Source organism: Pararge aegeria, chromosome Z (assembly GCF_905163445.1).
Source record: "Pararge aegeria chromosome Z, ilParAegt1.1, whole genome shotgun sequence".
NCBI classification, from domain to species: domain Eukaryota; kingdom Metazoa; phylum Arthropoda; class Insecta; order Lepidoptera; family Nymphalidae; genus Pararge; species Pararge aegeria.
Window position 1 is genome coordinate 13,995,950 of NC_053208.1, and position 14,539 is coordinate 14,010,488.

The following is a 14,539-nucleotide window of genomic DNA, read 5'->3' on the forward strand; positions in this document are numbered from 1 at the left end:
GATTTTAATCCTACTGTGCTATTTACTATTTGATAATAAAACTCAAAAGCGATAAAATTTATCGTTATACTCATTATTTTATTTATTTATACTCATTATGCATGAAATTCAGGCGCATTTGACTGTATACATTTAATTAATATAATTATACGCTCATCCCAAAAGAGTGTTCATTGCACAAAATTGAGTAATATTAAACTTTCAACTTGATTACATCAATATAATGCATACCACTTTACATATTTTACTGAAATATGTGAACTGTTCTTCGTTCTGTGCATACTTAAGTATATTAAATTAAAGAATAAGATAGCTTTATATTATCGCTCCCTAAATAAGTACGCTCCCGAGACGCCGAACTGATTTCGTAGTCTCTCTTGATGACACTTTTATAAAACAGACTTATTGGAAAAAACAGGAATGGACTACATTTACACATACTTAATATCTATATCAATGGTTTTGATTCAGATTCCAGTCGCAATGTCAATTAACTCTTTCTACATAGCTGCCAATAGAGATCACTTTACAAGTGCGATGTTCAGATCGAATATGTTTTGTTTCGAAAAAAGTAATAGTTCTTTAAGGTCGATAGTTAAATTATTGGCAGCTACATACAAAGTAAGAAATTTACATTTTAGACGTATTCAATGTAGAAAGCGTTACTGGTACAGTTGCCGTTGTCGGTGGGTGAGTCTGGATGCTCTTCGGGTTCCACTCCATTTGTGCGCATATCATCGCGAATCTAACCCAACAAAATAAAAGAGAAAACGTTTCATCTTATTCTGGCCCATACCTTTAATATTTCAGTTAGCATCCTAAGTCCATCTCCAAGATATAATTAATTTCATTAAAGCAGTTTCAATCTTTGAGTTGTTTGTATATGAAAAATTAACAAACATACACACTCGCGTTATTAATACAAGGTAGAACTGCATAAGAGTGCTTATTGTAAACTGTGATAAGGGCTTTTATCCTGCAGTTGTGAAGATCTCTACCACATTAATATGTTTCACTCTCATGCCTTCAGGAAGATATAAAACCACCGATTAAAAAAAAACGCAAAAATAAATAATATATAACTAGCTAATAATAATGACTGTAAAACAAAAGAGTAAACGTAATAAAAGTTAATTAGTATGATGATTCTTTTACCTTTTCTACTTGTCTCATTACACGTAAAATGTTTAGACCGGCTAAGTTTTTCAATTCTTGCACTGTCCACTGGCCACTTCGAAGTAATTCAGCAAACAATTCGGGATACCTGGAAACGTCTTCCAATCCACGTGGGACTCTGTAAGTATAATATGAATTGTAAGAACTTAATTACTCCTGTATATCGCCGCAAGCTTTACTTCGAGGAACTCTATCATGAATGTTGTAAGCATTTGGTAAACAACTACTATTAATATGATAGTTAAATGTAAAAATAGAAGTGCATAACGAGAATTTTTACCTGTTAACGCCATCAAAGTCACCGCCTATTCCGACGTGGTCCGCACCAATCATCCTCTTGATGTAATGAAAATGTTCTAAGAAATACAAAAAAATAAATAAATAATATTTACTGTGGTATTAAGTTTAATATATAAGGTATTCTTATATATTAAAGTTAATATTTATATTACAGTATAACTCAGGAACAATGAACGTCCCCAGTTTTTGGAATATAATGGTGCTTGTTCACGTTTTACCGAATTGATTTAATTACAGCTCAGTTCAATAGAATAGCGTCTGAAGTTAACAAGTTGATACAAGCGAAGTGGAATATTGAACTACATAAATTAAGCAATCAATGTATTCATTCATAGTTTGAGTTCGTCATAAACTTCAGATACGAGAACTTTAGTTATTCATCATGTTCATGTTGTTTGTAGTTGAGATATTGGGTATACACACTGTAATTTATTATTTGTAATAAAAAAATAGGAGGCAGTTAATGTGCGAACATCAATGGTTTAAAAAATTAATTTCGTAAACTAAGAAACACCCTATAAGGGTGTGGGCGACGTGGTGCAGCAGCGGTGCCTAGCACTGGTCGAAACTTTACTTCAGCACTTTACCGAACAAGATCTTTAAATCGATCTCAGGGCCTACTTACTAATTTAACAATGCATTTAATGTTTTTTTTTATTTATCATCAGTAGGTAGTGTAAGAAAATTGACACATTGTGAATATATCCTAAAAATACATTCGATCTGATGTATGGAAAGAGCGATTGATATCAGACGAATCACCTAGTTGTTTACGAATTAAAATTCTAATCTACCAAAGAATACCAAATATGAATTAGAACAAAATATGTATAATTAAATTTACTATCGCAAATAACTCACCAGCGACATCAGATAGAGTAGCATTTGGAGCACACTTGACAAAGTCCGGAAAGAAGTTCACCATAATTATCCCTCCGTTGTCCTTCTACAAATATATGTACAATGTGTGTTTTAGCTGTTCTATTAAGTGTTAGTACACTCATAGTACACAGATTTCCTATCTGTTTTTTAACAAAAGCTCACTATATTAAAAAATCTGATTACCGACAAACCAATCAGAAACTAAATTATTATTATTATTATTATTATATTCTGTCTTTATATTAATTATTAGGATTGGTTTGAATCAAATCTGGACTGGTTTTAAATTACCAAACAATCTAACTAATAAACATTACAGTTTTCCTATAAAAAGTGTAAACACCTCAATTTATTCCTGACCAACACCATCATCATCAACATCCGCATCCACGACTCATAAGTGTCTACTACTAGGTATAGGCATCTTTAAGTGATTATTAAGCGAGTAAAATATCCTTAAAATAAATGATTAGTTAACATCAAACATATTATTTACCATTGACTGAATTATATCATCAGGAACATTTCTGTTATGCGGACACAGGCTGTAAACGGACGAGTGGCTAAAGATAACCGGTGCTTTGGACAGACGGATCGCAGCACGAGTGCTGTTCTCACCGACGTGCGACACATCAATCAACATGCCCAGACGATTCATCTCCCGCACTACTTTCTGTTGACAATTGAAGAATAAAAATCAGATTATCTCATTTTTTTTCCGTTATAATTGATTAAGCAGATGATCAATCTATGTCTGTAAGTGGAAAACTATCGTCTATAAACAGATCATGCAGGACACGTTCTACAAAGTGCCGCCAACCCTGTCCATCAACCTAAGGGGTGGGTATACAGCTTCATGTTTCAATGAAGCAACGACGCTCTTCAGAACTGACACAGCAATTCTGCTTGGCGGCAGAAATAAGCACGGCTATAGTACCTCCTTCCGCGGACGCGCTCTGTCACAAGAACTACTACGTCTAAAAGATTCATAGCAGTTAAAGGGTCAAATTGTAAATCTGAACCGTCCAGGCACCATCAATTTCTAAAGGAATTTGGTTATGTTTTTAACTAAAGTTTCTGAATTTTTAACTTTTCCAGGGATACTTCGGAAATTTAGTTGTTTTGCGCGTGCTCGATGAGAGTTATACTCCGCATTCAAAATGGATGTAAATGATATAAGTAACGGGCAATAAATACTTTTTGTCACATGTCTGAAACTTGCATTTAATTTTTACGATTATGCATGTTACGATCAAAGTAGTTTTGGTGAAATTTTATGTTTTCGTCGAGTCACGAAAATAAATACAGACAATGAACAAACATCAAATTACATTGGTAGTTGAAAAAAGAGCGTGAGGAACTTCATGACGAGGGTAAGGTCCCTGAGTGCACACTTTTTTTTCTCAAGTTCAAAGAAAAATGCGTACATACAACTACATGACAAATGAGCTTATTTAGCATATGTGCAATGTACTGACTAAACATGTTTATGCACAATAAACACTAACGCATTTGCAAACTGCGGGCGCAAAAGCAAATATAACTCAAGTAGACACATCTGTGTTAGTCGCCTTAAAGGCTTCCCTCGACTAGAATAATATCACCGGGAACGTAAATGCTGCATTTGACAATATTGGACAAATACAAATAAAATACATATTGTTTATTTTAAACGCTATCGTATATTATTATTATTTAAATTCTGCTTTACCGCAATTTTAATACGCATATTTAGATTAACGCAACCTTGTACGGCGTATATCTTGCATTCAAGAGCTCTAAATCGAGAAATCGTGGATATTTTTTATTAGATATATCCAATATATAGAAGGCTTGCTGGAAAGAAACAACTAAGATAAAACCCATAAAATATATAACTAATACACGATTTATAGGAAAAAAAACTGTGAATTCAAATAAAAAAAGGTAAATTATGCCAGCTTTCATAAAATCTGAAAATATTTAATATGTAGGAACCAATCGAGAATTTACAGCCCCATCTGACTTGTTTTCACTTATATTTACAGTCGTGTGCATGAACTAGTGTGTGAATCATTGTTTTATTAAAAGTAAACATAGCTAATGTTATGATTGTCACTGCATAGTTTGTATTACAAATTTGCACAAATATTTCAGAACTAGTATAGATTTAAGAATAAAAAATAATCAACTAAAGGTTTCCAGTATTCTTAATACTGAAGTACACTATCAGCTATGTTTCCAACTAGTCGCGTTTATTTAAAGAGATCATAATCATGGCATTTTTTAACGAGAATACCTCCGATATTGTTAACTCCAAAATTGTTAAGCTATTAAGCGGAGGCTTCATCATTTTAATTAAATACTTTTTTAAACTACGTTTCAGTTTTATACAACGTCAGTGTATTTACTTAGTAAATTAAATAATTTATCTTGTTATGGAAGATATTTTCTCGCTTGTATAAAGTTTTCATCCTATTTATATGTCAGATTTCCCATCTCATCCGCCACTAGGAACATAATGAATTCTACTGTTATTCCTTGGTTGTTTCCGAACGAGAAATATAAATCAAACTTTCTGAAGATTGGAACGACACGCGTCATAAATCTTTTATTCTGTATGTCGAATAACGATATGAAAAAAAAATAGTAGGCTTACTATGCTCCTCCTTCTGCGTTTCAGCCAGAATTAAAATAAAACTTTAAATATAGAAAGATGTACAAGTATTAAAAAGAGAGAATATATACACATATAAACATTGAAAAACATTTGTGTCAATCACCCAAACATTTTCCACTTGTGGGAAGCCTGGGCCGGAAAGCAGGGTCGCTGCCGATGTCCATTTAATATTCAAGTAAGAATATTTCTACGTTAAGTACATCTCACGTATTTGTTGTGTAAATTCAAACTAGTTTTTGTTTTCGAGCATATCTAACAATTTCTGATCTGCAACTAATGCGAAACTGTTAACGCAACTGCAGAATTACGTTTGTAAATATTAGGTATTATATTAGGTATGCATTTGATGTTTTAGTACAGGCATAGACACAATATTGGCATGTTTTTGATTCAAAACTGTAAACTTTCCTAAGTAAATATTGCTACGTTTATGATCAAAGCACGGCTTTGCCTGAATCTTCCTTTTACTTTTGATACTTGTTTAAAAACTGAAGCGCATATGAATACTCGGATATTCTTATTTGAAGTAATAGTTCGGTAGACCAGCCCAGTAGAAGCTTGGAATGATTACACAATTATATTACCACAATGGTATTAGGCGACCGTAGACAGCAGTATTATCTCAAAGCAAGCAGAATACTCAAGTTACATTAATACCTACTATAACATAATTACATAAATAATTGGATTTGTTGGTGTCTAAATCACGATTCTAAATCGCATACACGCAGTTATATTTATTTGCATGGTTTTATTGATATTCTTAATTATTGGTTCGTTTTGGCATTTGATAACATAATGAAAATGTTACAATAAAACTAAAAACTAATTTAAAATAAACCCTATATTATACTTGTATTAACCAAACAAACGAGTGAAATTAAAGTTTTCATGAAAAATTATAATTTATTCCAGTACAAGTTTTATTGAATTTTTAATTTTTTATTTGCAAATTTAATTTTTCATTACAAGCTTAATGCTAATTATACAAAGTTGATACCTTGACTACAATACCATCTGATGGTAAGTGTTTATGCATTCTAAGATTGTAGCCGGCTAACTTGTTGAGGGTGACCAGTTATTTTAAAGTGATCCCTTTTATCGGCTTCTACGCAATATCGTAGCGGAACGTCTTTCATTATTTGTTATGGTGGTAACTAGCCGAGACTGAAGCCTAAAACCAAACCTTCCACTTATTGAAACGCATTAAAAACCTAGGCTGATCCTTTGCTCAGTAACTGAGATAAATCGTGGTTATATATCTGGTAAGCAATAAACAAATTTGGTCTCAGGGACTTCCGACCCAGTAAGATATTATGTTATTCTTCAAGAGTTTTTCCTAAATAAACAATCTCAGGTGCATTTCAAGTTATTATGTTTAATGTTTCATCGCCATCTTGTTATTGCTAGTCTAACAAGTGTATGAGATAGTAAGCAAAAAAAATTCTGATTCTAAAACAAAAATATTTACGCTTTGTTTGAGACAAGACAGTATTAGCCCACTTACCTCTCCGAATTCCGAGAGTCCGTTCATAGCAGGTGGTTCGTTGGAAGAATCAGCCCTACGGAATAACAACACAAATAAATGTCGCTACAAAGTTTACAATTTATGAAAAGCTTACATTCGCATAATGTTTTTTTCCCTTCGCTCAATTTCGCGTGCACTTTGTATTTAATTCATCAGTAGGGTATAACATTATATTTCTCTTTCGCATAAATAAACTTAATTATTATGATGGAATTGAATCCTACCTATCCAATATTCGATATTTGGATAAGCATAATGATGCTACTGATCGTTTCATATTAATGGATTTTTTAAGTGATTCAGGCGCGATATTGAATAACTACATTTAATTGAAATTATTTAAACACGGGGAGGGAATTAATAGGTATAGAGGGTGCGTACCTGACGACATTGTATGGTTGTAGGCTAGATTAATATTAAGTCCTTATACACTTCCAACCTCCGATATTCGTGGTGTTCTTAACTTCTAATGTTAAAGTTTTAAGTTAAATATATTAGGCGCTAAGAACGAGCATAATTATGAAGTTATGAACACTATAGACTGAATCTAAATACTTTTGAATTCAAAGACTCTGCAATAATTACCTTTAATGAATCGTAAGGTATTAATTATACCATTAATATATGAGTTTTTGACAAACTTAGTATCGAACTTGTGTTTTATAGGTTGCAATCAGATGAATGTATTCCAAAGATGTTTCGCATTTTTCGCAACACGCATGCAACAATTTCGGTAATTTTTGAGTTCTAAATATGATCACGAACACACTCGCTGTTAGATTCGCTGTAACTAACTATAAAGCACACGCAATTTTTAATTTCCGGACTAAGGACAGTCTCAAGTAGAAACACCGTCATTTGGTTCAAAGAATTCAACCTTAACATGGCTAGCATGGCCAGGAGACAATTTTCTACCAGGGGAAAAATACAAAATTGAATCCCCTCCTACATCTTTATCAACTCTCCGAGCATCGGCGCACGTGTAGAAATAATATACGAGTACGTGTCTTAATGAACGGGGGTAAACCGTTAGCGTGCTTTGGCAGCGGCATACGTTAATTTAAATTTTCAAATATTCGTTATTCATGTAGGCCTATCACAGGCACTTATGAAGGTACTTCGTTCATACATATGTTTACATAATTGTAAGGTAATGGTGATAACTTCTTTCGCCAACTTAAACATAAAGCTAGCTTTAATTTGAACCTTTTTTGTGTCATCACCAACTCTCATTCAATTAGTATTTAGCCATGAAGTTAAAATTCACACCAGAGCTTTTTTATCGTTTAAGCAACACTTCATATTTTAATTATTTTTCCTTTTTATGTGCTTACATTTTATATGCATACTTGTACATATTATATATTTTTATGTACATACTTGTCAGTCGATAAATTTTTTATCTCCTGTATATGCTAGCCGTGCAGATAAAGGTCGCGTATCTGAGCATTAAATATTAGCGTGAGGTGGAAATGGTATACATGGTTGTTCCGCGACAAACTCCGCGAGCTAACTTCAAAGTCCGGTAAAGTAAGATTGTATGAGCCCTAGATAACTTTATTTACCATGGTGTATTGCACGTGTGAGTCAGTGTCATGTAGCGTACACCGAGCTGGTAGAAACTGCGAAGCACCCCCAGGGAGTTGCCGATGGAGTGTCCACCTTCGATTCCGATTAGAGATGCAATCTTCCGCGGCCTGGCACTGTGAGCCTCCAGGATGTCTATTCATCACAATAAAATTAGCTTAAGGCAACTAATATTATAGATAACTTCATACGTACCTCAAAAATAGTTTTTTTTTTTTATTGACAAATACGAATTATACATAATCTTGCCGTAAGCATGCATACAGGGATCAATAAATGAGGAAAGTTCTTTAAGAATAATGTAATATGTGATACTAAAATCATATTATTACCGGATCTTCATATTTACCTGTAACCGAAGTAGCGAGTTTCATGTACTGAGGGTATTTAGCAACAAGACGTCGGATAACATCAATCTGCTCCAGGGTTAGCTGCACTGCGTCTTTATTTTGTGCCGCACAAGGGACAAAGGCTGACCAGAACTGAAAATAAATGGTACTTAAATACCTCAATTCTTTAACCTTGCATATAAAGGTATCTAAATAATTTACCCACAATTATTTTTAATTCATTATTACTGTGACAATATGTAGGTACACATCTTTCCAATGACTGAGGGTAGCGGAATGTACGTGTGGAAAGGATTAGAAGATTATTCACTATGCAATGAAGCACTAAAAGCTCGGCGGGGGGTTGTTAGCACATCGCCCTAGCGCTTGTAGCTTATAGAGGGAATAGCGTAGCTTCCATTGTAGCAAAGGAAAGCACGTTGTACTTGTGATATGGAACCATACGCAATGCTTAAATAAGTCGCACATTGCCACGAATACCGCAAGAGGGTCGAGAGTTGAAAGCCCAAGTACGCATATTTCTGAGCAGTAAGAATGTGAGTCTCCTGAAACCAATCGTTTGATTAATAATGGAACCGAGCATTAAGGTAATGCCTATTTATAAAAACTATCCCAATTGCTCTTAACGACCTATTTCATAATAGCGATAAGATGGCCTGCCGTCTTGGCTTTTGACCGGGTACTATTTATGAACGGGAAGGGATAATCGAGTGCCTAATCAGCGTAAAAAGCGATCGATTCGCGCTTCTGTTTATATTTAAAGTGCCTTATCTAAAATGCATTGCGGCCTTCTTATGCAAAACTTGCAGTCCTACGGCACTAAGCATTCTTGACGAAATGAGTGATTAACATAATTTATTTTAGTTTTTATGACGGTATTATTTAATGTCACACATTTTTGGAAGTATATAAGTAAACCTTAAGAGTAACGATTATTTCGAATGGTTAAAACTTGTATTTGAAATCTGAAACAATACGGAGAAGCTATCCGAGACGCTTTACCTGAAAATTTTCAAGGTAAGGAAAAGAATTTTGAACATGCAAAATTTACGAGAAAGTAAAAGGGAAAATCTCTTCAAAGATATCTCTTTGAATAGAGAAGCCGTTTAAGCCGGCCGCATTCTCAAATTTTCGGAATCATTAAAAAGAGAAAACTTAAAGTTGACGCTGATGATTTATAGGGTTACCTTCCAAATTATGATATTTAAACAGTAATAAATAATGAAATTGGTTATAGTAAAATTCAGCACAGTTATATAATATGTTACCACTATTTAAGTTTGAAAAATGAAAAATCTACCTAATATTTATTAAAGTGTGAATCGATAAAAATCCATACCCACATTGAATTAATATTTTCATGTACAGGTTAGGTAAATACAACTTAACACTTCTTAAAGAGTAAATTAACTAACAATCTTTACTCGACCAGCATAATAAGTAAGTGCCTCAACAACTTTTTTTAAGAAACTCTACAGTGAGAGAGCAAAGTCTGCCGCAATAACAACTTGTTTATAACGATTCTTTATTATTTAACGGTAAGAAGATTACTTCAAAAAAATGCTTTTTCAAATGTTTTCCGACACGCACTTGACCAATTTATTTCTATTTAATATTGAGAAAAATGCCAACGGTAATTATTTTCCGCGTGAGTGCGTGGTAAATAAAATACGCAAGAAATGCCAGTCATTCTTATAATAATTCGTCTCAACAAAGCTATTGTTAGGTATTTGATTTTTCTCTCCGACTTATACGATTTGATTAAGTATGTAATTTCTCGTTATCTTCGTCGACTATGTATAGTAAAATAAAGATAAATCAGGCTAATATAACTGATGATTATTTTTATGAGTAATATACATAAATACTTATAATATACATATAAACCCCTGAAAAACAACTGAAAAACATTCATGTTCTTCACACAAACATTTTCCAGTTGTGGGAATCGAACCCACGGCATTGGACTCAGAAAGCAGGGTCGCTGCCCACTGCGCCAATCGGCCGTCTAAAATTATTTATTACGTGTTCGAATTTTACATTTGTGCCGTGATTGATCAGAAATTGAATGAAAGAAAAAGAATTAATGTATTTGTGGCAGATCAGAAAACAGAATAAAGTTGTCACCATCCCTCACCTTCCCGCGGGTGTTGCACGTGGTGGCAAAACAACAGAAAACGGGCAGCAGGGTCTTCTGTGATTGGTGCTACTACCATCTACTGCGATCACCAACCCGTCTGCCTAGCGTGATGGTTATGGGCAAAACCTCCCGTTGGGAGAGGCATTAAGTCGAGCAGTGAACAGGCTACATAATGTTTAGCATTCTAGCTACTAAAACCAATTTATGGATATGTACAAAACATATCACGGGTAGCAAGCAACGCGCAATGATCCGCATAATTAATAAGTACTTCAGGTGGATATTAAACTTCAAAACAAAGTTTCTAGTTTTATTAATAACTGTTATCAAATATTTATATATAAGTGTAGTTTCTTATTTTACAAACCGACATTTAAAGAATAGTAACGTGTTTTTAAGTTTGTACGGGTAAGGTTGTACCTATTAAGATTTTAAATTTGGTGGGGTTTTTATGACGGTATTGTTAGAAACTTCGCTGCACACTAAAACTATATATTTCGGTTTATTTGCGACCTTAGATATACCAACTGAATTGGCAAATGCCTATTCAGTGTGTCCGAAGCTTGATTTTTACAGACGGTCATGGGCTACTTCTAACATTCCTAAATCGCATCGCAAACCAGAAATTCTATGTAGTTAGACAAAGTTCCGGGCATCCGCTAGTTACATAATTAGGTATCAACAAGAATCGCGAAACACAATATTACCACATATTGACTAACTTCCTCTAGTCTTTACTAAACTATACGAGTAGGTACTTGATGTCAAAGACTTTTACAAAATTAGGTTACATTAACAAGTATGCGGCAGCAACAGTGCCAAGAAACTTCTGCCTGCACGTTAGTTATAGTATAGTAGGAGGAATAATATGCCTGGTTCTATATATTCTTAACGTTAGCGTGTAATTTTAAAACCATTTGGACTATTATGAGGTTTCGACCTCATAAGAAGGCTCAGAGTCACTCAGCGGGCGATGGAGAGAGCTATGTTAGGAGTATCTCTACGTGATCAAATCAGAAATGAGGAGATCCGTAGAAGAACTAGAGTTACCGACATAGCTCAGCGAGTTGCGAAGCTGAAGTGGCAATGGGCGGGGCACATAGCTCGGAGAACCGATGGACGTTGAGGTCTTAAGGTGCTGGAATGGCGACCCCGCACCGGTAAACGCAGCGTAGGTCGGCCCCTGTCATCGGTCGGTGGACAGATGACATCAGGCGAGTAGCTGGGAGCCGTTGGAGGCAAGCGGCCCAGGACCGTGCATTGTGGAACTCCCTACAAAAGACCTATGTCCAGCAGTGGACGTCAATTGGTTGAGATGATGATGATGATGATGATGAGGTTTCGACCGGGTTGTTACAATTCAGAGTAGTATTTTAGCTTTTGGATCATCGGTGCTAAAGAAGGATACTCGACTGAATAATAACCTAATATATAATAATAACCTTGAGAGTTAGACGAGTTTAATTTGCCACAGTGATACCCGTAGGTACTTGAAGTTCCAGTAGTAGTGCCAGTTTGATTATGATCGGGATATAGCGTTTATGTTGTGTTGGTTGAATAGTTCTTTGTCTAGTGTTTCTTATTTACTCAGCAGTTAGTTAATAAGTTATACAGTTTCTAGTGAAGTTATATATTGCTTAAGGGTATACTATTCGGCTAAATGGTTATAAAGACTGCTAAGTTATAAAGTGATAGGCAAATTTGAATATACTATGAAACTTAGTTTATTGCAATCTGGCAGTTATGTTAAAATCAATCCGTTTCTAAGCGACATTGTACGCTAAATTGCTAAGCGACACGTTTTTGTCGTTATAATGGTAACTAGCCAAGGCTGAAGCCCCAGACCGGTATCTGACTTATACGTTCTCGCTAGCTGTAACTGTACTAAGGATATAAATAAATAAATAAATAAATTATGAATATCCAAAATGCCTCTACCGGGGGTCGATCCCGTGACCTCCCTCTTAAAACGACAGCGTTCACCCCTGCGCCAGGGAGTTTGTCAATTATTTTTATTATAATTTAATCGAGGTATCAACTTATTCTAGTTATAAATATTATATTTATATAATATGTTACCTGAGCTCCAACCATGCCCACTCTCAGCCGTGGCAGGTCTGTATGCGAGTACTTCGACTTAGACCATGGTTCCACCAGCGTGAGGTCTGTGTCCAGTTCAAACTCGTTGATTTGATTACGGAGGAACTTGCGAATATTCCATGGCAGATCGTTATGCCTGTTAAATAATTAAAATATGAATTATACAAATATTATGAAACGGAGAGCGCATATTAAATTTGCAGTCATGCCCAAACTTGCAAATTATTTATTGCTTTTGTAAACAAAAAATTCAAAAACATTATTTATTAATTGTTTACTGCTGACGGTCAGAGATTTAACAATTCTGTTTCAACAGTTACGAGCTTTTAAACTCGTTACAGTATTGTTAAAATGAGTTTTTACTGATTGCCTTTGTTATAACTAGAATTTCCTATTTAAAGCTGCAATGAACTGCTATTATAAATAAAATATATTTGAGCGTAGTTCTAACTTTGAACCTTATGTTACGTTAGAATATAAATTTACATTTTTTCATCAAACAAATCTAATTACTTACCAGTAACACGTCACAGTTAAACCCGATTTTACCCCATCTTCCCATTCCTGAGTAGCAGTAAATTGTAGTTTTTAAATAATTCTTTCTTAACTGTAAAAACACGTATTAACTAGAATGGGTTTTACAATCATACGCTACACTAGAAAAAAAAGTTTTTTAACATGACAAGACGCGATCTTAATTGGCAAGACTGGAAAAGCTCATGGCTGCAGACATAGTAAGGAATTCATTGTTTGGTATTGGTGAATTGGTTTGGCATTCAAGAACATATTCGAGGCATCTTTAGGCCGGCCAACTAAGATCGTGTTATTTGACAAACAGTAAAGATTTTTTTTTTTATATATAAATGCTAACCCATCAGTAAGTGGCACTTCTTCAAGTATCTGCTTGGCTATCTCAAGGCGTTCTCGATCGTATGATGCTGCTGCGACCACCGCTGTCACCGCCAGCAAAACACACGCCACTGCGCGTCGTTCGTTACGGTTCACCATCCTCACTATTGCCAACAAACATGTATCCATTTAACTATGAACTATCATCAACATTATTTTCATCTTATAAAACGGCACACTGCATGGCATGGCCCACTTCTCTCATTGGAGATTTGACATTAGATGCCCCGCGCTGATCCAAAACGGAGACCGTTATACCATAGTGATAATAAAACGGCAGCTAGGCCGCTTTCTTGTATTAAGAATTAATTGCCAAAAAAACCAAAAACAGCAATTTTTCTAAGAACTCGGGCTCCCTAATTTAAACATGCTAATTGCTTTACGTATATGATTTAGTTTTAAGAATTTTGGTAGTAGAACCCTAAAAACATCATTTATTTATTACATTTAAGCTTAATGTTATCAAAGCTATATTTGCTGGGTTTTATTTAAGCAGACTCAAATAGTGGTTGCGGTGAACCGCTTTTCACTGCTACGAGGCCGTTTGCGGTAAACCTAACAGAAAACAGACAAAAGGTATACGTTGAAAGAATACCTGATATTGTATTTTTTTTTTTAATTGCCTCTTAATATTACACAAGCTTAGTTATATTTTGGTGTCTATATTAAACTGAGGACATTGATATAAATGAAAAGAATGAAAAACAATTAAACGGTGTTGAAATACTTTCACCCTTGCGCCCACAACATGAACAAGCAATTAATGATGACAAAAACATTTCGATCCAGGTCCAGAAAGACTTTTTCATAGGGATATTTTTGTAACTCGACAGCCTGTCAAGCACAGGCAGTCTGCACATAAAGCGCAAGTTCGGCGTCCCATGAAGTACCGCTTGCACCTAAGAGTA

The 14,539-nt window shown here is 34.7% G+C and overlaps 1 protein-coding gene across 1 annotated transcript in view; it reads right to left on the reverse strand.

Annotated features, from left to right (window-relative positions):
* Window positions 1-241: 241 nt before the first annotated feature.
* Window positions 242-14,539, reverse strand: part of LOC120636154 (dipeptidase 1-like) — a 46,885-nt gene continuing 32,587 nt past the window's right edge. Inside the window, exons 3-12 of the mRNA XM_039907485.1 lie at window positions 13,594-13,735; window positions 12,702-12,858; window positions 8,482-8,614; window positions 8,111-8,267; window positions 6,525-6,579; window positions 2,855-3,031; window positions 2,338-2,422; window positions 1,457-1,532; window positions 1,156-1,294; window positions 242-745 (exon numbers count right to left, since the gene is read on the reverse strand). Of these exons, the coding sequence (XP_039763419.1) occupies window positions 638-745; window positions 1,156-1,294; window positions 1,457-1,532; window positions 2,338-2,422; window positions 2,855-3,031; window positions 6,525-6,579; window positions 8,111-8,267; window positions 8,482-8,614; window positions 12,702-12,858; window positions 13,594-13,735 (1,229 nt within the window). The 3' untranslated portion in view covers window positions 242-637. The remainder of the gene's footprint in view (window positions 746-1,155; window positions 1,295-1,456; window positions 1,533-2,337; window positions 2,423-2,854; window positions 3,032-6,524; window positions 6,580-8,110; window positions 8,268-8,481; window positions 8,615-12,701; window positions 12,859-13,593; window positions 13,736-14,539) is intronic.